This window comes from Elgaria multicarinata, chromosome 6 (assembly GCF_023053635.1).
Source record: "Elgaria multicarinata webbii isolate HBS135686 ecotype San Diego chromosome 6, rElgMul1.1.pri, whole genome shotgun sequence".
NCBI lineage: Eukaryota > Metazoa > Chordata > Lepidosauria > Squamata > Anguidae > Elgaria > Elgaria multicarinata.
In genome coordinates, this window is record NC_086176.1 from 10,443,397 (window position 1) to 10,465,401 (window position 22,005).

The 22,005-nt window shown below is 45.3% G+C and overlaps 1 protein-coding gene across 1 annotated transcript in view; it reads right to left on the bottom strand.

The window, feature by feature from the left end:
* The window catches only part of LOC134400591 (ephrin type-B receptor 5), a 174,813-nt gene that overhangs the window by 29,998 nt on the left and 122,810 nt on the right, over positions 1 to 22,005 (bottom strand). Inside the window, exons 5-6 of the mRNA XM_063129015.1 lie at positions 16,706 to 16,861; positions 14,833 to 15,171 (exon numbers count right to left, since the gene is read on the bottom strand). Coding sequence (XP_062985085.1) covers positions 14,833 to 15,171; positions 16,706 to 16,861 — 495 coding nt within the window. The remainder of the gene's footprint in view (positions 1 to 14,832; positions 15,172 to 16,705; positions 16,862 to 22,005) is intronic.

Below are 22,005 nucleotides of genomic sequence, written 5' to 3' on the forward strand. Positions count from 1 at the left end.
TGCACATCATGCTGCTGCTATCCTGTAATATGTAGGAATGATAAAATGCCACTTTGTGCCTTTTCTTTACCGCTGCTTTCTATCACTGGCTGTCACTGGCAGGAGACTGCACGACTTGATATAATGTTGCAGCGCAATATTTTATTTATTTATTTATTAAATTTATATACCGCCCCATAGCCAAAGCTCTCTGGGCGGTTTACAAAAGTTAAAAACAGTGGACATTAAAAAAAGTATACAAAATTTTAAACCATCAATATATATATATATAAAAACAACAGTATAAAACAGTATCCATTTTTTTTCAACAACAGTTCTGGGGTCCATTAAAAAGGTAAAGTTCCAACACATTACGGGGGAGAACTCCACACAATGACTCCATTTCCAGTGTAACGTGTAGTTCTCCCCTCAGCACACCTCCACAGACCTTGAGGAACGTGACACTGTACAGTTTAGGCCTTAGAAATTCTGGGTGCAAAGTTCGGTCCTGGTTGCATTTCTGTGGCATCATCATTGTCAAAACAGAACTTCTCAGCTTGTGGCTGTCAGCTCCCATGCTTTCAGTGAATTTCCACAGGTGCTCAAATGAAGATGGATGATGCCGTACCATCTGCCAGAGCAGGTGCGGAACTGAGCAGATGGACCAGCAGAAGCAGTAAACCAGCAAACACCAGGAATGAAACACTCTCTGAATGAAATCATCTCCGCAACGTTGAAGGGGGGGGGGGGGAACACCTCTGAGTCTTTACATATAAACCGTTGCGCGCGCTCAGGACAGAAGTGAGTACGGCCTCTCCTGGACAGGGATAGCTTGGCCACGGTGGTACAGGCATTGGTAACCTCAAGTTTGGATTACTGCAATGTGCTCTATGTGGGGCTGCCCTTAAAGCTGCCCCGGAAGCTGGAGCTAGTGCAGAATGCTGTAGCTCGGCTGTTGTCTGGAGCTGCCCTGAGGGAACTGCACTGGCTGCCTATTCGCTACCGGGCCAGGTTGAAGGTTCTTGTCCTTGTGTACAAAGCCCTAAACAACTTGGGACCAGGATACCTGAGAGGGCGCCTTCTCCCTTACCAACCTGCCCAGTCACCGAGGTCATCCAAGGGCCTGCTCCTGATGGTTCCACATAGACAAGAGGCAGCTGGACAACCATCTGTCAGGGATGCTTTAGGGTGGATTCCTGCATTCAGCAGGGGGGTGGACTCGATGGCCTTGTAGGCCCCTTCCAGCTCTGCTATTCTATGATTCTATGAGCCATCCTCTGACTGGAGTCCACCAGGGGAAGAGCCTTCAGCGTGGTGGCTCCCATCCTATGGAATTCCCTGCCTCTGGAGGTCAGGCAGGTGCCAACTTTGTATTCCTTTCAGCGCCTCCTGAAAAAGTCATTATTCCAGGAAGCCTTTCCTTAATGACCAGCCATGGTTCACTGTACCTTTTGCTTCTTTTAAAATCTATTTTAAAGTGTTTTATTGTGTTTTTATTTTATCTTGTACACCACTTTGAAAGTTTCAATAAATATTGTAAATAAGTAAATAGACACAGACAATAGACACAGACAACATATATCTAAAAGCAACTGGAGCAATCAGCTAAACATGAAACATATCTAAGATCAATGCCCCTATCTAGACAGGGATAACCTGGCTTCAGTTGTTCATGCTCTGGTAACCTCCAAGTTAGATTACTGCAATGCACTCTACATAGGGCTGCTTTTGAAGACAGTTCAGAAGCTGCAGCTTGTGCAAAATGCAGCGGCCAGATTGATTTCGGGAACCAGAAGGTTCAACCATATAACACCTGCTCTGGTCCGCTTGCACTGGCTGCCTGTATGTTTCCGAGCCCAATTCAAGGTGCTGCTTTTGACCTATAAAGCCTCACACGGCTTGGGACCACAATACCTGACGGAACGCCTCTCCTGACGTGAATATACCCGGTCACTACGTTCAACATCTAAGGTCCTCCTCCGGGTGCCTACTCCGAGAGAGGACCGGAGTGTGGCAACGAGGGACAGGGCCTTTTTGGTGGTGGCCCCCAGACTATGGAACGATCTCCCTGATGAGGCTCGCCTGGCGCCAACGCTGCTATCTTTCCGGCGCCAGGTTAAGACTTTCCTCTTTGCCCAGGCATATGGAGGCACATCTTAATCACCCACATGATTATTTTAACAGTTTTTAATGCTTCACGTATGTATGCGTTTTCGGATGTTAAATTTTGTATACTTGTTTTTATCTCATTTTAGAATTTTTGTAAACCGCCCAGAGAGCTCTAGCTATGGGGGCAGTATATAAATGTAATAAATAATAATAATAAATAAATTAAAAATATACAAGTGCTTACTGGGGACATTACAGATTGAACTGGGAATGTAGGGTTCCTCCAGATGATCCTTTTGGGAGAGATTCTCATCAGCCATTTTAACGCAGCTACGCTCTCTCTGTGTTGCACCAAACACATGCATCGACACCATCTCACTTCAACAGGTTTGTGCCAGGAAGGCCGTTCCAGTGGATTGTGGTGGTGGTTTATGGAGCATTTTAAAGAAGATTATGGGTGGACTAGAATCAGGCACTGCAGCATACAGCTGGTAATGTAGGCCAGCATTTCTAAGCTACCAAGGGAAATGTTGCCCACGGGGCCCCCTGAAAAAGCTCTGCTTTTCGACACCTCCCTGAGACTGCAGGGCGGGGTGGGAGAGTTAGAAAGCACCTGGCAGGTCACAATTCATGCTGGACAGGCTGCATTTAGCTTAGTGGGTCACAAGTTGTGCAGGCTTGTTGGAGCGGTTCCATACGAATGCCTTTTTAGTGTGCGTTATCTTATGAAAACCTCGTGCCCTTCTCTGGCACATACTTGGTTGCTTCTTTCAGCTGAACAGAACTGATGTGCTTCTTACATCAGGTGAAAGAACCTAAATCAATTTCCCTCCTGAACCAGAGTTTCCATTTGCCTTCACGGTCAACAATCTCAGGGTCACACTCAGTCCTAAAAAATCTCCGCTTTGGCAGGATCTCCTCAGCCTTGTCAAGTCTGCCTAATGACCCTTCTGCACTGATGCCTGTGAATGTCACCGCCTCAAGCTGAAATTCTCATCACACCTTGGCAGTTCCTGTACTTATGGCCCCTCCAAATCCCACCGCTCCAACTCAAGCATGTGCAGGGAGGCGGCTTTCTATCTTCTGGCAGGTACAAGGCAGGTGGTAGGCACCTGTGGCAGCTTTTCCTGAAAGACGCTCTTTCCTTGCTGTGCAGCTCATTCTCTAGTTAGGATACAGGATGCATTCCCCACGCCTGCCATACTACCCTTTCTAAAAGTACGAAATTCAAGTCAAAGCAGGCAGTAAGTGTAAGGAGCATTTCTGTATTAGCTGCTCATGTGCACAGCATTAAAGGACCTTTTCACACAGTACATTTTTAAGGTCTATAACTGCACATACATGCTTAGAAACACACGCATTATATAAGAATACTCATCAGAGGGCTAAAATTGGCCGCCGAGGGGCAATCCCTTATTTCCTGCCTTGCAATATGTGGAAAGGTCCATCCATAAACCAGTTTCAATTTCATATGCACGCGCACGTGAAGACAAGAATGTATTCACATTCAGGCAGGCACCAACTTTGTATTCCTTTCGGCGCCTCTTGAAAACGTCATTATTCCAGGAAGCCTTTCCTTAAATGACTAGCCACAGTTCACTGTACATTTTGCTTCTTTTAAAATCTATTTTAAAGTGTTTTATTCTGTTTTTTATTTTATTTTATCTTTGAAATTCTTTGAAATTTCCAGTGAGGAGCAGTCTATAAATATTGTAAATAAAATAAATAAGAATGTGGCACTCAGTCAGTCACGAAAGATAACACAAACAAACCTAATTTTACATTACAGTAATTTACACTCACTGCTTCTTGTCTAGGGGTGGGATTAAATATTACAAGAAACCATGGGGCTGCCACAAATAAATTCAGGCCTATGTCGTTCCCTCTCCACCTCAGGATAATTTTGTTCAACTTGACCCATGTCCTGACGTGTTCGTGCTGTTGCTACACATCTCCAGCTGCCTCTGGGGGGAGCAGGGAAAAGCCCAGCTCATGAGGTAAGTTATATATTATGAGGAGGGGAAGGAATTCAACGGCAGCCCCGTGTTTCGAGTAATGTTTAATTCAGCCCTCAGAGGTTGAAGAAACCATTACAGTCATGTGGTGGACAGGGTGCTTGGCGTTGTGAACATGGCTACATGAAGCTGGATGCTTGTCCATCATGGCTGGGAAAGGCCAGCCAAGTGTTACTGAATGGTTATTTGGCCAAAATGGTCAATTCTTCTTTAAGGGAGAGGTTTTGATGGAACCAGAAGTTCATCCACTTTGGGGTGAGGGAAAAGCCTAGTTAGACAAGGAAAGGATGGCCAACTGTCAAGCAAATCCAATTTCCCTTTTTCTGGCTAGGGTGCTAGAATATATTGCCACAGAGCAGCTCCAGGCATCCCTGACCCTTTTCAGACTAGTTGGATAGCTGGCCCAGTTGTGGAACAGACAACTTGAGCTCGAGACTGACATGGGGAATACCTCCCTGCTAATCTTTTTAGGCCTGTCAGTGGCTTTTGATACAGTACGGCACATTATTCTTTTGGATTGTCTGGAACAATCGGCAGGGGCCTCAGGGAGAGAACAACAATTACTTCACTTTCCCCCCTATGACAGGTTTCAAAGGGAGATCAGAGACTAGGGGCCTTGCTAGACCAGGGGTTAGCGCGGTGCGAGGCCCGTGCTCGTCCCTGTGGGTCCAGACGATGCACAGGGGATCCCGGCCTCAGCCAGGCCTCGAGCCGCCCTGGCACCGTGCTAACGGGAACCGCTTGTAGCGCGGTTCTTCCCTCAGTCCCGGCCTCAGGTCGGGCTGAGGCCGGGACTGCAGGCGTGTAGCCAGGTCTGCCGCTTTTCCGGCTACCGGAGGAGCACTGCGGCCATCAAGGCTGCAGTGGAGACATGGGTGGGTGGGAAACGGAGGCCGGGGAGATCGGGGGGAATCACGGGTGGGGGGGACATCAGGTGGGGATTGGGCATTGCGGGAGGGGGAAGGAGAACGGGGCCAGGAGGCCTGAGTGGGGGATCGGACATCGCGGGCGGGGGGGGGGGGAAGGAGAGCGGGGCCGGGGGGGGCGGGCAGGGGATCGGACATAGCGGGCTGGGGGGCGAGCAGGGGAAGGAGAACGAGGCCCGGGGGGGGAGGGAGATCGCGGATGGGGCCGGAAGGGGAATTACAGAAACAAACCAAAAAAACCTACTTACCATTCCTGCCTCCTGCCGCTTTAAAAATTTTAAAAAATGGCGGCTGCAACAGCTCTCCTTCAGAGCTTGTCATGGCTCGCGTCTGAATAAGGGCGAGATCTCGCGTTATTCATAACGCGAGGTCTCCCCTCCTCTCCCCCGGATTCTCACTTAGGTCTAGCAAGGCCCTAGGTCATCTCTGTGGGAATTATCATGTGAAGTACTTCAAGGCTCAGTGTTATCAATTGTTTAGCTTCTATATGAAGCCGCTGAGTGGACTGGAATCATACGTGTCTTTGGGACTGGATGTGGTTATGTATGGTTATGAATGGTCCACATGACACACTGGCTCAGTTCAGACCCTATATAGAAACGTTTGAAAGACATTCTCACTATAAGTTAAAAAAAAAGGAAGGAAGGAAGGATGTATATAGAGAGACAAAGAGATGTAAAGCCTACTTGTTAAGAATGAAAAGATGTGTTTAAAATACTCTATCTAGTTGTAAATTTACATAGATTTGTTAAGGAAATATATGATGATGTTTCAATGGGAAACTGTGTTTAAATCATGGTTTAAAGCACTGATTTAAATTAACTTGATTTAAATCACCCTGTCTTCTTGTCCACCAAAGAGCAAAGGGCTACATCAGTATTCTATTTACATAAATATATGGTATGAGCCGGCCCTACCATTAGGCAGAGGGATGCAGCTGCCTCAGACAATAGATTTTGCATGTCATGAGAGGGCAGCAAATTGTTAGTTATTTAATGTGTTGTCATTGTATTTTTGCTGTCAAAGATGGGCAGAGGTGCTTGTGGGAATTTCTTTCGCATGTACCAAGATAGCTTGCCCTGTATGTGGGTACTTGGGTGGGCGAGGCAGCAAAATGTCTTTGGCCGGCCCTGGATACAGCCAGAAATAGAATACTGTCTTCATTTCTTGTAATCCTGTTTCCAAAAAGATGCAGTGGGAGAAGAGGGACAGAAAAGGGCCGCTCATTGCTCGGGTAACAGATAACATGCAATTCCCAAGCGTTAGCATTATAATCCTAAGAAAGGACAATGACATTTACCTCCCTGTGATTTTCTCTGATTCAATACTGAATACCAAAATATTGTAGTTAATGTTTTGCCTGTTATTTTCAAGCAGTTGGGGACGCCTATTGATAGTGACATGTCTATCAATGGCAATTAGCCATAATACTTACATCTAACCTCTATGTTCAAAGGCCATCTAAATACCAGATGCTAGAGACAAACAGAGGAGGAATGCGGGTTTCCAGAAGTACCTGGCCAGCCACAGTTGCAAACAGGATGCCGCACCAGTACAGGGATCTTTTAGTCTGAGATCCAGCAGGTCTGGTTCTTATGTCTGACATAGCTGTTCATTCAGAAAGGTTTTCCTCTTCCTCTCTTCCCCCACTCCGCTCGCTTTATCTTGTCTTTCTCTGAGCCCAGGCAAGACCTCCCAAATGTATGCATAATAGGAAGGGGGAGAAAGCTAAGCTAAAATGAAACGCTGCCAAGGGGGACGAATAGATGGAGGTGGAGGGGGGGAGCTGGGACCACGTGATGGAAGAACAGAGGCCTCGTTAGCGTGAGCTGTCATTACGAATCGAGGACAGCTCATCTCAAGCTCACTCCTAATGATCGCGGGGAAGAGAATGGCGGAGGGGAGGCGGGGGATAAAACAGCACACAAAGAACAGCCTGACCACAATAGCCGTCCAATGGGCACCGTTGCTCTGGAGAGGAGGCTGTCAACGCTCCTGGTCTCCTGAGATCCCTCTGCGGTAGGCGCAATTTGCTTCTCCCACACAGCTGAAGGAGCCATAGGAAGCCCGCTTGAGGAGCAGAGCTATTCCCCCAACATTTTGAAATAGACACAAGGAATGCCAAGATGGACTTGCTATTGGCAGGACGAGAAGCCCCATCCAAGCTTGGCTATTCTTTTTCTTCAGAACCAAGAGCAGAAATGGGAATATGGAGGTGAGAAAGAACTGTCAAACCCACTGTACCAGTCAAGGGATAGAGGGCTTGAACTGGAAACATCACGGTCAGAGGCTGAGACCTAGCCTAGTGAGCCATCGAAGACACAGTGTGCTCAAGTACACTCAGGGGTCTGGAAACAAAGCCCTATGAAGAGAGACTGAAGGAACTGGGCATGTTTAGCCTGGAGAAGAGAAGATGGAGGGGAGACATGATCGTACTCTTCAAATACTTAAAAGGTTGTCACACAGAGGAGGGCCAGGATCTCTTCTCGATCCTCCCAGAGTGCAGGACACGGAATAACGGGCTCAAGTTAAAGGAAGCCATATTCCAGCTGGACAGCAGGAAAAACGTCCTGACTGTTAGAGCAGTACGACAATGGAACCAGTTACCTAGGGAGGTTGTGGGCTCTCCCACACTAGAGGCCTTCAAGAGGCAGCTGGACAACCCTCTGTCAGGGATGCTTTAGGGTGGATTCCTGCATTGAGCAGGGGGTTGGACTTGATGGCCTTGTAGGACCCTTCCAACTCTGCTATTCTATGATTCAAGTCTCAGAGCCTTCAGAGGGAAATAGGGACGAGCAACATCAGCCTCGGGATTGGCCATGCCTGGTATAAATACTGGAAATCTGGCGTTCTCCTCCTACCTGCTTAATAGAGCCTGTTGCCCCAAGCCCTACCCACAAAGCAGACTCCAGATGAACTTCTACTTCCAGCTCGTGACCATCCTCAGGGTGGAAAACACACACTCCAGGTTTGCTTCCTGGTATGCCCCCCCCCCATTACACCCTTTTTAAAATACACTTGCGATGTATCAACATCATCTTATTAAACGAGTTCTCATAAAAATGTATTATTTGCAACATTCCAGAGACTTAGCTTCAGTCGTTGCACCTATTTTACATTTTTTGTATCTATCCTCCTACCAAAGAGGTGCAAGAGCCAAGCTGGAGTTTGACCGGAAACATACTACGATCTCCTGAATGTACACGCCAAGGGTATATCAGTCTTCAAGGCAGATATTTCAGTTTATTGCACATCTTTCCTGTCCTCCTGGGGGATGGGTTCAGGTGTTGAGGTTGGGCTCATACTTGAAAGATAGGATTTTCATTCCAATATCTCAATTTCCAAAGGAAATATAGCATTACAATGTGTTTCTTTAGTGGGAAATGCAAGCATAGCATCACTTTCCCATGCGCCTGCTGGGACTTGGAGTCCCAGTCCATTTCTCAGTGGAAAAAGACGCTGGCAGTGCCTGCTGCTGCCTCTGCCTCCCCTTTGCCTGCCTGAAGGTAAGTCTTTGCCTGAGGACAGGGGAAAGCGGAAGTGGCAGGGGCGTCTTGAATACCTTTGAGAATTTGTTGTACGTTCACTTGGAATGTAACCACACCGTTAGGGTGAACACAGGAATACTGATGCTTCCCCTGCATTGATAATGTTGCCATATATTATGATAAATAAAAAAAGTGATCACAACAAATGCTTTTAAACTACACTGTTTGAAAATTTACAACAAGGCTGAACTTCTTTCAGCCCAAAGACCCACTTCAAGGTTCAAGTTGCTCTGCATTCCAGTGGTGGGCAGGGCAAAAGATGGTGGGGCGGAAAGGGGCGGGACCAGGAGAAGTGTCCGTGGCCACATGGGGAATCCCGGAGGGCACATCTGGGACCCCACCCAGGCCGGATTTGGCCAGCAAACCTGAGGCTCAACACCAACCCTGTCCCCCTCTGGGTTTTTAACATATATCCAGGGATGGGCAAATCTTTTTGTTTCTGGACTGTGTCACTTTCATATTTTTTAATCCATAATTCTATTCCATTCCCACAATGTTTTTTAAATCCTCCCCAAATAATATTTATGTATTTTAATATGCACTACAATGTGTATTATCTTTCCGTTGCTAAAGAAGCCTTTGTTCTTCACCTAAGAGGGGTCATTTCTGAGAAACAGGTGGATTTTGTATTTTCAAATATGAGGAATCAATCTGTCTGTCTTTCTTCCTCTCAGCAGCTCCTGGTGAAACCCATAACCCTTACGTCACCTGTTAGACCCTTATTAGAATGTCAGCAAACACTTCCTCACCCACTCCATCTCAAGATTGTGGCTATGCCAACCCCATGACTTCAACATCATCCGGTTTACACACACACACACACACACACACACACACCCCTGCTTTCTGTAACATCTTGCCTGATGAAGAGATCTAAACATCTTGAAAGCTTGCACATTTTTGTGATCTTTTGGTTGGCCTAAGAAAGGTATTACACTACTACAGGTTTTGGAATTTTTCTCATGGCCAACACATGCTTTTTCTATGATTGCCAAAATATGTTTTAAATACTTATTTCCTCTCAAGATACATATTTAAGTAAGGATTCTCTCTCTCAAAAGAATATGTAAATTGCAAAGAACTGTGTTACAACATTTGGAGAAGTCTGAAATCTGGTGGATAGCTAAGTTGCAATCCACAAATTATTTCAATAGGTGCAGATCAGGTCAATCCCTCAAGGATGACTGTATCTCTAGATCTTGACTCTATTGAAGAACAGCCCCTTAAATTTTACTAAGAATCTCACCAACCTAACCCCACCCCAAAATGAAATCCTTTTGCCTAAACCACTGATATCTGCAATGCAACTCTGGCGTGCATGCCATTCTTAGCTTGCTGCACACACCACTGAAATTCAGCAATAACTATTTTACTTTCTGACATTTGAGAAAGGTTCCTGGCTTTGTCCAGACCTAGAGACTGACCTGCACAAATTCAGGCAGACTAGTAACTCAGATAGTTTTAGCTTTTGTCTACCTCTCATATGGTCCTTCTTCGGAGACAGACAGGCTGGTACATTGTTGTAACATTTGTTTTAAAATGCTGTGAAATATGGGTTGCCAAGGACAGAAATTGATGGGAACTGAAAAGTTGCAGGGAAAGGAAGAGACGAGACAAAAGGCAGCCAGGAGAAGAAGGAGAGCAACTTTGACATAAAAAAGGTAAATGAGAAAGTTGAGAGAGAAGAGGAACTGAAAGGTAACAGAAGGTCAGCTGAAAGAATAGTGGGAAGGAGATGGAGGGCACCTCCAAAAAGAACCTCTGAATGGTACTTTCCCCTCCTTGTGGCACTTCTGCACTGGGGATGTGCAAAACCTGTCCACTTATATTCTCAAATATTTACACCTTCCTGCATGCATGCAGGCACGGCCACGCTTGTCTGACAAAGCAGATGTTATTTTTGCAAAGTGGATCAAAGCATTGTTGTTGATTACTTGCATAACAGCATTTGAAATAGGCTTAATTGGGCATTATCGTTTCCATTCAAAAGCGCAAGGCGGCAATGCAGCGCCAATCCAAAGGCTGCTCCCTGTATGTACAATTCAGGAACACCATTTCAGATTTCAGTAGGGGAAGGGGACAAGAGTCTTTGCAAGGTTTAAAGGACAACATCAAAGCATGTAGTCAGGCTTAAATGGCAAAAAGCAGTGCGCTGCAGGAGAATTTGTTATAGTTACTTTCGTATCCTTCATAATAACTATAGCAGCGTTGCCAACACAAACTGAACAGTCATTTTCTCCCCCCCCTTTTTTTTAAAGGAGAAGGGATTTGTGCCTTTGATGTGCATAGCTAGTGAACACAGCAACTGAATTGTTTATATCAATAGTCAGCATGTAGAACTAAACTGGCCAGTAATAATATGGATGGAAATTTCTAGTCACCTTTGGGCTCACTAGAAAGATGGATTTATTTATGTATTATTAAATGAAGTTACAAAACAACCCGTTTTCCTTTGGAATATCAGGTTGGTGTACAAGACCACCCACACCCACCCGGGTGTGAAAGCACGAGGGACTTACCAACCTATAGCTCAGTTGTGCACCATGTTCCCCATTCAAAAGCACAGACAACAGTGTAATGTGGGTCAGAGTCACTGCTGAACGTCACATGTGCAAGCGATTTGACGATGTACCACACTGCATAATTAAACTGCCATGGAGTTGTTTTGCGGTTCCAACAAAAAAGTTTCCAAGACTTATCCACAAAAGCAAAAATGCAGCTTTTGCTCTGGGAAGATATTTGAGGCATCCTTACTCTCTCTGCAGCCCTACAGCTGCATTGTTATATGAGCCGAGGGGAAGGCTGCTGTACAGATACAGCCAGAGAATTTATGAAGCTGCCCAATGGCTCTTTATTCCTGCATCAGGCATGGGACTCAGCGGCCCCCCGCCAAGGCCCGACAGAGGACTCGGGAGTGTCAGAGTGAAGCTCTTGCACCTCTGACTCACGTGGCTGGCTACAAGCTCCATCACACTGGGGGCTAACATGCTCCCTACCGTCGCTTCTCCGCCTGTGTTTTCCTTCCTCAAGTTACTTCCTCTTTTCAAAAGAGGAAGTGCACAACGAGCACGAGGCCCATTGAGTCCGTTGTTCTAATGGCGCTGCTTCTCCTGCACATAGCAGGAGAGAGCAGCAATTCCAAGTTTTATAAAAAATCAGACTTAGAGGGGTTTTTTTGTCATGCAAGGAAGGCCAGAAGGGGCGCGGGAGGCAGACAACGTCATGTGAGGGGCCTGAGCAAACTCCGTGAGCACCCCAGTAACAAGCATGCAATAAAACGCTTGTCGGATGGAGCTTTCAGTCTTCCTCTCCTCCAGACCAGCTCCTGCTTCTGATGCCACCTCCACTGGCCACTCAGAGCATTTGCTAAACTGGATATCTTTGCCAAAACTGGATATTTGCTAAACTGGATATCTTTGCCGAAAGAGAAAAAAGCCCACTTGGCTGGTGCAGGAGGGGAAGGGGAGAAAGGGGTGAACAGTGACTTCAAGGCAACAGAACAAAAAGAACATAGCACCAAAGGTTACAGTGAGAGCCAGTGTAGCGTAGTGGCTAAGAGACTGAACTATGAATCAGGAAGTCCCCGGTTCAAATCTCACCTCTGCCATGAACTGACTAGGTAGCCTTAGGCATGCCACTCTCTCTCAGCCTCAATCCCCCATCTGTGATGTGGTGGATAGCAATCCCGACCTACCTTATAAGGCTGTCATAAAGATTACATCTAGATCAGCCCTCCCCAACCAATGGCCATGCTGGTTGGAAATGATGGGAGTTGTAGTCCAACACGTCTGGAGGGCACCAGGTTGAGGAAGTCTGATCTAGATAACACATGTGAAGCGTTTTGAACTTTTGTAAATGTGATACAAATGTTGAAGTATTCGTTGTAGAAATAGTCTTATGGGGGGCTGAGAATTTAAAGGGAAAACACCAGTAAGGCTGGCACAAGATATTTCGGTGCCTAAGGCACACATTCCAAATGGCACCGCCCTAATCATTTATTTATTTTATTTTTTGGTATTAATATAGGCTTTTAGGGTTCAAATTACTTCATATTATCAGCTGAGCCAAAACATCAGCCCTGACTCCACAGATCTTTTTACAGTTTGGAAAGACAGGCCCTCTTGCCATTTGCCAAATTTGATGAGGGGGTGAGAAGTGGGGGACAGAAGATATGAACATGAGTGAAGTCTGCTTGTTATGCTGCTTGGGCCAGGAGAATTCCCTGCATTGCCTTGGCATCTATGCTATGATTCTTTTCTATGATTCTATGATCCCTATCCGGGGTCACCCCCATCCTTCAGTGCTGTAAGCACCTCCCAGCAAAACATGGAAAGGTAAAAAGCACCCACCCAGTTCACCTAAACATATAGACAATGCACCCTACCTGTCCAGGGTGTGATGCAAGTTACGTACAGCATCAGAGGTGAGGGTGGGTTGCCGAACTGCCTATGCTTTGAGATGCACACAGTCTGTGTGCTGGACTAGGCAATATAGGGACACCCCTTACCTTTTGGCACTGTATACAGCTCCCAGAATGGTGTGGGCTGGTGGGAATACTGGCCCAATTGCCTAAGCTGCGCAAATACTTAGGCAATTGGGTAATACTCCCTCCCTTCCCACTCCATGCTGGGGACCTGGGCAAGACAGGGAAGTGGCAGCTTGCTTCTGCTGCTTTCATAGAATCATAGAATAGCAGAGTTGGCAGGGGCCTACAAGGCCATCGAGTCCAACCCCCTGCTCAATGCAGGAATCCACCCTAAAGCATCCCTGACAGATGGTTGTCCGGCTGCCTCTTGAAGGCCTCTAGTGTGGGAGAGCCCACAACCTCCCTAGGTCACTGGATCCACTGTTGTACTGCTCTAACAATCAGGAAGTTTTTCCCGATGTCCAGCTGGAATCTGGCTTCCTTTAACTTGAGCCCGTTATTCCGTGTCCTGCACTCTGGGAGGATCGAGAAGAGATCCTGGCCCTCCTCTGTGTGACAACCTTTCAAGTATTTGAAGAGTGCGATCATGTCTCCCCTCCATCTTCTCTTCTCCAGGCTAAACATGCCCAGTTCTTTCAGTCTCTCTTCATAGGGCTTTGTTTCCAGACCCCTGATCATCCTGGTTGCCCTCCTCTGAACACGCTCCAGCTTGTCTGCGTCCTTCTTGAATTGTGGAGCCCAGAACTGGATGCAATACTCTAGATGAGGCCTAACCAGGGCCGAATAGAGAGGAACCAGTACCTCACGCGATTTGGAAGCTATACTTCTATTAATGCAGCCCAAAATAGCATTTTCTTTCTTTCTTTCTTTCTTTCTTTCTTTCTTTCTTTCTTTCTTCTGTGGCTCCAAAGGGCCACAAGAAGATAATTCAAGGTGAATGTTGGGGAGGATTTCAGGGAAGGAGCAATTAGCGCAATTTGGCTCATCTCTACTTTATATATTAGGGGCGTCTACATTAAGGGAAAAAATGTACCCTTATTAGGCTTTTTTCTCTCGAGTCTTTCCATGTTTACTATAGGTGCCTTTAGATGGTGATCAATAGCGACCACATGATTTGTAATTGAAAACTTCCCCTCTGGGCAATGATCCATTAAGTTCAATGAAACAGTGCCATCTAGTGATGAAATTAATCCCATGATTATTTTAAATACTGCATTATCTCCATTGGTTTTTTAAAGTGAGATTATTGGGGGAAAGCATGGGAGACATCCTGGAGGTTGATGGCGTCATGTAAAGGACCCACAAACTTCTGTGAGTGGCCAATCATGAGTGTGCATTAAATCGCTCATATAGAGAAGCTCTCTGTCTTGTTTCAATGCTTACAACAGCCTGTAAGAAAGTTCAGGATTTGGCCAAAGTCAGTCTGAGCTTGAGAGATTTGCCAGATTCCATCCAGAGAGAGTTCATGGCAGAGGTGAGTTTCAATTCAGGGACTTCTTGATTTGTAGCTCAGCTCTTAGCCACAATGCCATACCAGTTCTCCCTACACACTAATTAAATGGGGCACAATCTCCTGAGAATTTTTCCTGTGCATGCTCCATCTAAATGAATGGAAGCTGCACAAGAGCACTGTCCTACGGCTTGTGCAGTTTTCAGATGGATTATGCCCCATGTCTCAGATCAGCTGTCTCTCACACTGCTTCATGTTGCTTTGCCTTGTGAAGAGGCCATGTCTGAATGCCAGCAGAAAAGTGGAATAAGAGCGAGAAGTTAGGCTGGGGTGGGGAGTGGGAGGTAAAGAATGGGGATCAACCCAGGGTGTTCCTCACCTGATTGGCTGGTGCTGACATTGATGGCGGCATACTGTGGAGAATCTGGACTCAGCTCAGTCACGAGGTTGACCGCCTGGATCTCAAAGGTATACTGCACACGAGCCAGGAGGTTGGAGACTTGCACCCGGCTCTCCGTCAGCCCCACCTGACGTGGCTCAAACTGGACGCTGTCCCCACAACGCACGCAAGGCCCTGGTGACCCAGTTGGGCACACCTTGCAGATGACATTGAAGAAAACATCCTTTCGTCCACCCAAGTCCTTCGGGAGGCGCCAGGTCAAGAGGACGTTGGATCCAATAATCTCATAGCTGAGGTCACGGGGGGCTGATGGGGTGCCTAGAAAAAAAGCAGCCAATGAGACTCCAGGAAACAGAGGGGACAGAAAGGCAGGCAGGCAGACAATTCAGGAAAATGCCTGATACTATGGCATCAGAAGGGTAAAATTCTATACTGGTAATCCTATGACAAGAGTTTGCTCTCCAAAGGAAAGGAAAGGAACCTCTCGTTCAAGCACTTGAGTCATTACTGACTCCTAGAGGGACGCCTGCTTTCGCTGACGTTTTCTTGGCCGACTTTGTAGCGGGGTGGTTTGCTGTTGCCTTCCCCAGTCGTGGCTACCTTTCCCCCAGCTAGCTGGGTACTCATTTTACCGACTTCGGAAGGATGGAAGGCTGAGTCGACCTGAGCCGGCTGCCTAAGAACCAGCTTCCGCTGGGATCGAACTCAGGCCGTGGGGAGAGTTTTGGCTGCAGTAACTGTCACTTACCACTCTGTGCCACAAATGCCTCCTTAAAAGGAGACAAAAAAACGAAACAACCCACAGTGAAAAAAACAGCAGTATTTGGAAGAGGAATCACACACTGCCCTTACTCACAGAATTGTATCTTCTTTAAAAACGTCCCATGTGTGAATGAATGAATCTCAAAGGAATGTGCCTGGAAACATAGCCCTAAGGATGGGCTGCCGGTGAACAGGACAGAGGAGGGAAGGAAGGAAGGAAGGAAGGAAGGAAGGAAGGAAGGAAGGAAGGAAAGAAGGACGGACTTGAGGCAGTAAGCAGAAGAAAGAGAACCAAGGGAAGGCGTTATGCAAGAAGCTGAGTAAAAAGAAGCTAGGATAGGCCAACTTTGAGGAGCAGGACAGGAGAATTCAAGGCAGTCCCCACATACCTGTTTCCCTCGAATTATCCCCTACAGCGCTAAGCTGTTGCCGTTGTTGTTAGCTAAATCACACCCTGGGCAGCAGCGCTCCTAAGATCCTTTGCATACCAGGAAATGGGTTTAAGGAAGGAAATGTAAAAAATTCATTAAAAAATCAGCGGATGGCCCAATCTGATTCAAATTTGCTTAAAGCTCTCCTTAATATCTATTACTGTGCCAATTTTGATGTCTTTATCTTTAAAACTTACGCAGATGTAAGCATTCTTTAAACATATCAAATCCTGCTCCTGCGCCCCCCAGTGGCCGCTCGGAAAACAACAAATGATTCGCTCCAAAACTAGTAGCAAAATAGGGTGATTCTTTTGCCTTTATAGCGCAATTAAAGCAGGATGCATGGGAGTACTTCACAGTCAAACTAGATTATAAGCTGGAAAACTTCAGAGTACTTCACAATAGAAAGCTCTGGCGTGGGCTGGTCCATGAAGTCACGAAGAGTCGGAAGCGACTGAACGAATAAACAACAACAACAACTTCACAATCCAAGCAGATTATAAGCTGGAAAACTTCGGAGTCCTTTGCACGCAATTCACAGTGATTGCACAGTATAACGCTGGTGTGATGAAGCTTTAAGTGAAGGATGAAAGAAGCAGGGGCCAAAGAAAGAGAGGAAAGGCAGTCCCACCTGATAGCGCTCATTCTCAGATACTTACTGGTACAGGGGGCATCAGAGATGTCCGAAGACGAACGGTAATATCGGGTCAGGCAGGAGCATTCACTGGACCCTGGCGTGGAAGAATAACTGTGGGCAGGGCAAGGGCTGCACGGGGCATCTCCCACCGATGCCTTGAAGGTGCCAATGGTGCAAGCTAAAGATAACGAGATGGAAAAAGGGATACAGAAGTTAAAACGCGACAGGCCAACAATTATTTATTACATTTATATACCTCCCTGCAGCCGAAGCTCTCTGGGTGGTTCACAAAAGCGAAAAACAGTAAACATCAAAAATATACAAAATTTTAAAACCATCAGAGACATAAAAACAACAGTATAAAAACAGCAGCATCCATTTAAAACAACAGTTCTGGGGTCCATTAAAAAAAAAACCTTAACGTTCAATGCCTTTAAATGCCTGGGAGAAAATTATCTTTTCACATTGTCGGTTCTATTACAGTTCCAGCTTCTTTATTTCGCCCATGGACCAGCACAGCAGAAAACATCATCAGCACTAATATTAGAAAACCCTGACAAGATGCATACAATAAAACACATGCATAAAATACATACATAAAAACACAGCAGTCTCAGCCTAAATCTAAAATGCAATGAAACTCTTCAACATCAATTTCCGTTGGCTTATGGCAGCTGCACTATTTTCCAGCCTTCTAGCAAACAAAATCACTGTTCCAATGAGTTGTCCACAACAGAAAAAAATCACCAGACAGGAAAAGAACCAATTGCACTTCTGGTCTGTTAGACTCCAGCGGGTAGGTCAAGACCAAAAGCTACGTCATGCCTTGGCTTAAGGTGGGGCAGAGAAGGTGAAAGGAGAAAGACAGAGACAAAGCGAAAAGGAAGGCAGGAAGAGAGTGATGAAGGTCAGATCCAAGCAGCTAGATCTAGTCAAAGTAAAAATGATGTATATGATAAATGATTTTAAAGGTTGGGATTTAAAGGCAGGCTCAGTGGTTTTAGGCCGTGGACTTAATGAATTATGCCTACTCGTCTTTAGATGGCCTTGAGCATTACTTTAGTTGTGAAGCACACAATGTAAATTTCTCTTCTTCCCCTACATCCAGCTGCCATTTCATGCTTTACAACTGCTTCTGTATTCCTGACGTCAGAGCAAAAACACGAAACAAAACAAAACCCTGTTTGCTAACCCAGCTTTAAAAAAAAAAAACTTATCCCGGTTGTGCTTTTATATTGTATTTTATATCATGTTTTTATACTGTTTGATACTTTGAAATGGTTTTAATTTTTGTGACCCACCCAGAGAGCTTCAGCTATTGGGCGGTATAAAAATGCAATAAATAAATAAATAAATAGAGAGAGAGAGAGAGACTCTGAGCACGTGCAGTTTTGCATTTTAAACTCACTTAAATCATAGTACCATCAAAACACTACTGAATAAAATGGGGTTTGCCTGTGTAAGTAAGCACCATTTTTTGGTAAAAAAGAAAAAAAGAAAAGAATAATATACTTTTAAAGTAAAAACAACAACATGAGCATTCGTAAACCTTGTACATGCCCAATCAGCTGCTCCGACTAGAAAATGTTTTTTAAAAAATCAGGAGAAAAGAAATAATGCTGCAGGAAGTAGAGTCAGTCCCGGTGTGCCTTGGCGTCTGCACCCTGGCCAAGGTGGTGACACTGGGCCTGGTTTGCCAGTGACCCCATCACCTGTCACTCTCTGGGTTGTCTCTTCCCCCACCCCCAAACTGCAGAGCCCCAGACTTCGGCCTCACAGTCCAGCCCTGCACCACTGAGGCCCTGGATCTGGAAAGGTTGCAGGCCGCTCACCCAAAATGCAATATCCTTGCGGGTAAAAAAAAGAAATAAATGGCAGCCCAGATGTGATTGCTGTTACCAGCAGGACCGTGATACAAGTGGCATCAGAAAATGAGGAGTTGTAAAACTTCCCCAAGCCTGCACTTTCGAATAAAAATACGAATAGTTCCAGAACTTTCAGCTCATCTTGAATTATTATCCATATGGAGTATACATCTGGATTTACAGTCTTTTGCACTATAGTCTTACTATATTTGATATTAAAAGCCTATGCTTGGCCCAGGTCTGACCTGAAGTCAGACGTTTCTAGTTTTGCCTGCCAGAAAAGGCTAACTGAATGCCAAAGCTGGAGTTTCTGTCAAGCACACAAGATCTTATTGTCTTGCATAATCAGAGTTTACTTTAGCTGAGGGTACTGTTTGCTAAAGAGAGTCTTATTCTAGCTGATCTTGCAAAGGTGATTGTGAAGATCAAAAAGCTTTCTTCCCTTAGGTCGTACACATAGCAAAAGTGTATTTGGAGAGAGAGAATATGAAACTGGACAATTCCCATAAAACTAGTCTTTCAACTAGTGATATAGTTGAAGACTCTTCCACTATATTCTCAAAAGAATATGGAAAGATGCTAGTCAGCAGAAAGCGAGGCTCGGGCTGAAGAATCCGCTTCGTTATTTGAGAATTATTGTCCTTTGAGTGTGTTGTTTGTTTCCTGGAGGTAATTTTAATACCTATCCTGAAAGCTGACTCATGTATTCCAAACCAGGATATGTAAGATCATGCCAGAAGCATAGAATAGCAGAGTTGGAAGGGGCCTACAAGGCCACTGAGTCCAACCCCCTGCTCAGTGCAGGAATCCACCCTAAAGCATCCCTGACAGATGGTTGTCCAGCTGCCTCTTGAAGGCCTCTAGTGTGGGAGAGCCCACAACCTCCCTAGATAACCGATTCCATTGTCATACTGCTCTAACAGTCAGGAAGTTTTTCCTGCTGTCCAGCTGGAATCTGGCTTCCCTTAATTTGAGCCTGTTATTCCGTGTCCTGCACTCTGGGAGGATCAAGAAGAGATCCTGGCCCTCCTCTGTGTGACAACCTTTTAAGTATTTGAAGAGTGCTATCATGTCTCCCCTCAATCTTCTCTTCTCCAGGCTGAACATGCCCAGTCCTTTCAATCCCTCTTCATGGGGCTTTGTTTCCAGACCCCTGATCAGTCTGGTTGCCCTCCTCTGAAACTGTGCAAATGGGAAACTGTGCACTGTATTCTCAGAAATTTAGTATATTGAGTAAAGCAAATCAAGTTTAAATTAAAAAACAGGCATCCCTGTCCATATGCTTCTGAGTGCGTATGTCATTCCATAAGAAGGGGACCTCTGCTTGTGAGTTGTGGAGTGTCAAGGACAAATGTCCTCTTCTTTTCTGACAATGTCAATAAGATGTCCGTGCCTAACATTTGCTCACATCTACATATATTGAGCATTTGCAAGATTTGAACACTGCCAAGTCCATCTAAAAAGGGTGGGCAATTTGTGGCCCTCCAGATGTTTTGGCCTGCAACTCCCATGCTCCCTCACCATTGGCTATGCTGATAGGAGTTGCAGGCCAAAGTATCTGGAGGGTCACAAGTTTCCCACAAAACAAATAAGATTCAGGATAGGATTGCATAATATATGTTTTTTATCTCTAGACGTACAATAAATTCTCCCTCTACTACTAGTTCTCTCAAGTCGATGATCTTTGCTTCACGAACCACTCTTCTAATTTCTATGTCTACTCAGTTTATGTCTACTCAGAAGTAAATGTCCACTTAGTTTGATGGGGCTTGCTCCTAGGTAAGTAGGTATAGAATTGTAGCCTCAATCTTAGATTTTGGGAGACAAAGGCCTTAGCTAGACGAGGGGTTATCCTGAGCTGATACCCGGGATCGCCCCTATGCCTCCCTTGCCCTGGGATAATGGGGACCACTTTTGGCCTAATTTTTCCCACAGGAGAAACCATGAGCGTGTAGCCCATTCCGCCGCTTTTCCCAGCTACGTGCAATTACTTGCGCGTAGCCAGGAGCGCTACACCCATCGGGGGCAAGGTGGGGGGATCGGGGAGAACGATTTTTTTTTAAAAAAAAAAAACTTACCCGAGCACACAAACGTTCGTGCACATTTGGCCCCTTTAAATTAAAAAAAATGGCGGGCGCGACAGGTATTTCCTTTAGCCCGTCTCACCTCGCCTGTAGACGAGGGTGAGATCCCACGATACTTGCGTTGCGGGCTCTCCCCTCGTCAGGCACGAATTTTAAGGTAGGTCCAGCAATGGCCAATTTCTCCTTCACAATTACAAATTGTGCTTGTTTAAAAAACTATTTTTGTGTATAGCTAAATTCACAGTTCTGAGGTGAAAAAAGTGGTGGTGGGGGTAGCCATCCCTGAAAATTGTTGATGGGACCAACATTCTGAAGTTTTAAAAATTATGCTTTTAGAATATGTTGAAGTTCTAAAACTGCAGCGGTAAATATAAATTAGGCTGTGACTAGGTCTGGCTCAGGTCAGTTCCTAGATGGAAGATTGCCTAGGAATTCCATGTAAGCTGTTTTCAGTTCCATGATGGAAGAAAAGGAAGACATACATATACTGAATAATTTTGCTGAGGAAGATTCAAAATATGCATTAGAGTTCAGAAGTTCAGTGTGATTTATAGACAGTAAAAAAAAAAGTCAGGTAAAAACATGACTCTTCCAAGATCCTAGATTTTGGGATGGCTTGAGAGTTTGTGAGATTCCCCCACTCCTGCCTCCAAGTGCCAGTTTTGCAAATGTTGCTGCTGGCAAATGATCAAACTTTCATTTCGTTTCTCTTAACTGCTGCATACATTTTCTTTTTAAATGCAACTGGAACATGATGGGGGCAGGAAAAAAGACTAGAAAAACAGGAATGAAAAACAGAAAAGAAAAATGGATGCATTTTTCTAGAGTCAGCAGCCAGAAAAGCTTCACACGTTTTGTAAAGTAATTAAATGCCCTAATAAGATGCCAATTTAGGGCATAACCAAACAGCTGCCTCCCATGTTCCCAGATGGTACACAACTGAGAATGCAAGGAGAGTCCCGGGACAAGGCAGATAGAATTTTCTCCAGGGCTGTTTATGAATCGCTTCACTAAAAAATGTGCCCTTGTGCAATTAAAAAAATACTGGGGATGCAAAACCTTGTTTACAGTAGTGACTTTCCCTGCTTGTCACAGGCTAAATGGGAGTTCGTGCATATGCCCTCACCTGCTGTTTTCATGCTGCCCTCTTCCCTCAGTTTATCTGACAGGCTGAATCTAGTGTCATCCCTTTATTTATTTATTTATTACATTTTTATACCGCCCAATAGCCGAAGCTCTCTGGGCGGTTCACAAAAATTAAAACCATAATGAAACAACCAACAGTTTAAAAACACAAATACAAAATACAGTATCAAAAGCACAACCAGGATAAAACCACGCAGCAAAATTGCTGTAAGATTAAAATACAGAGT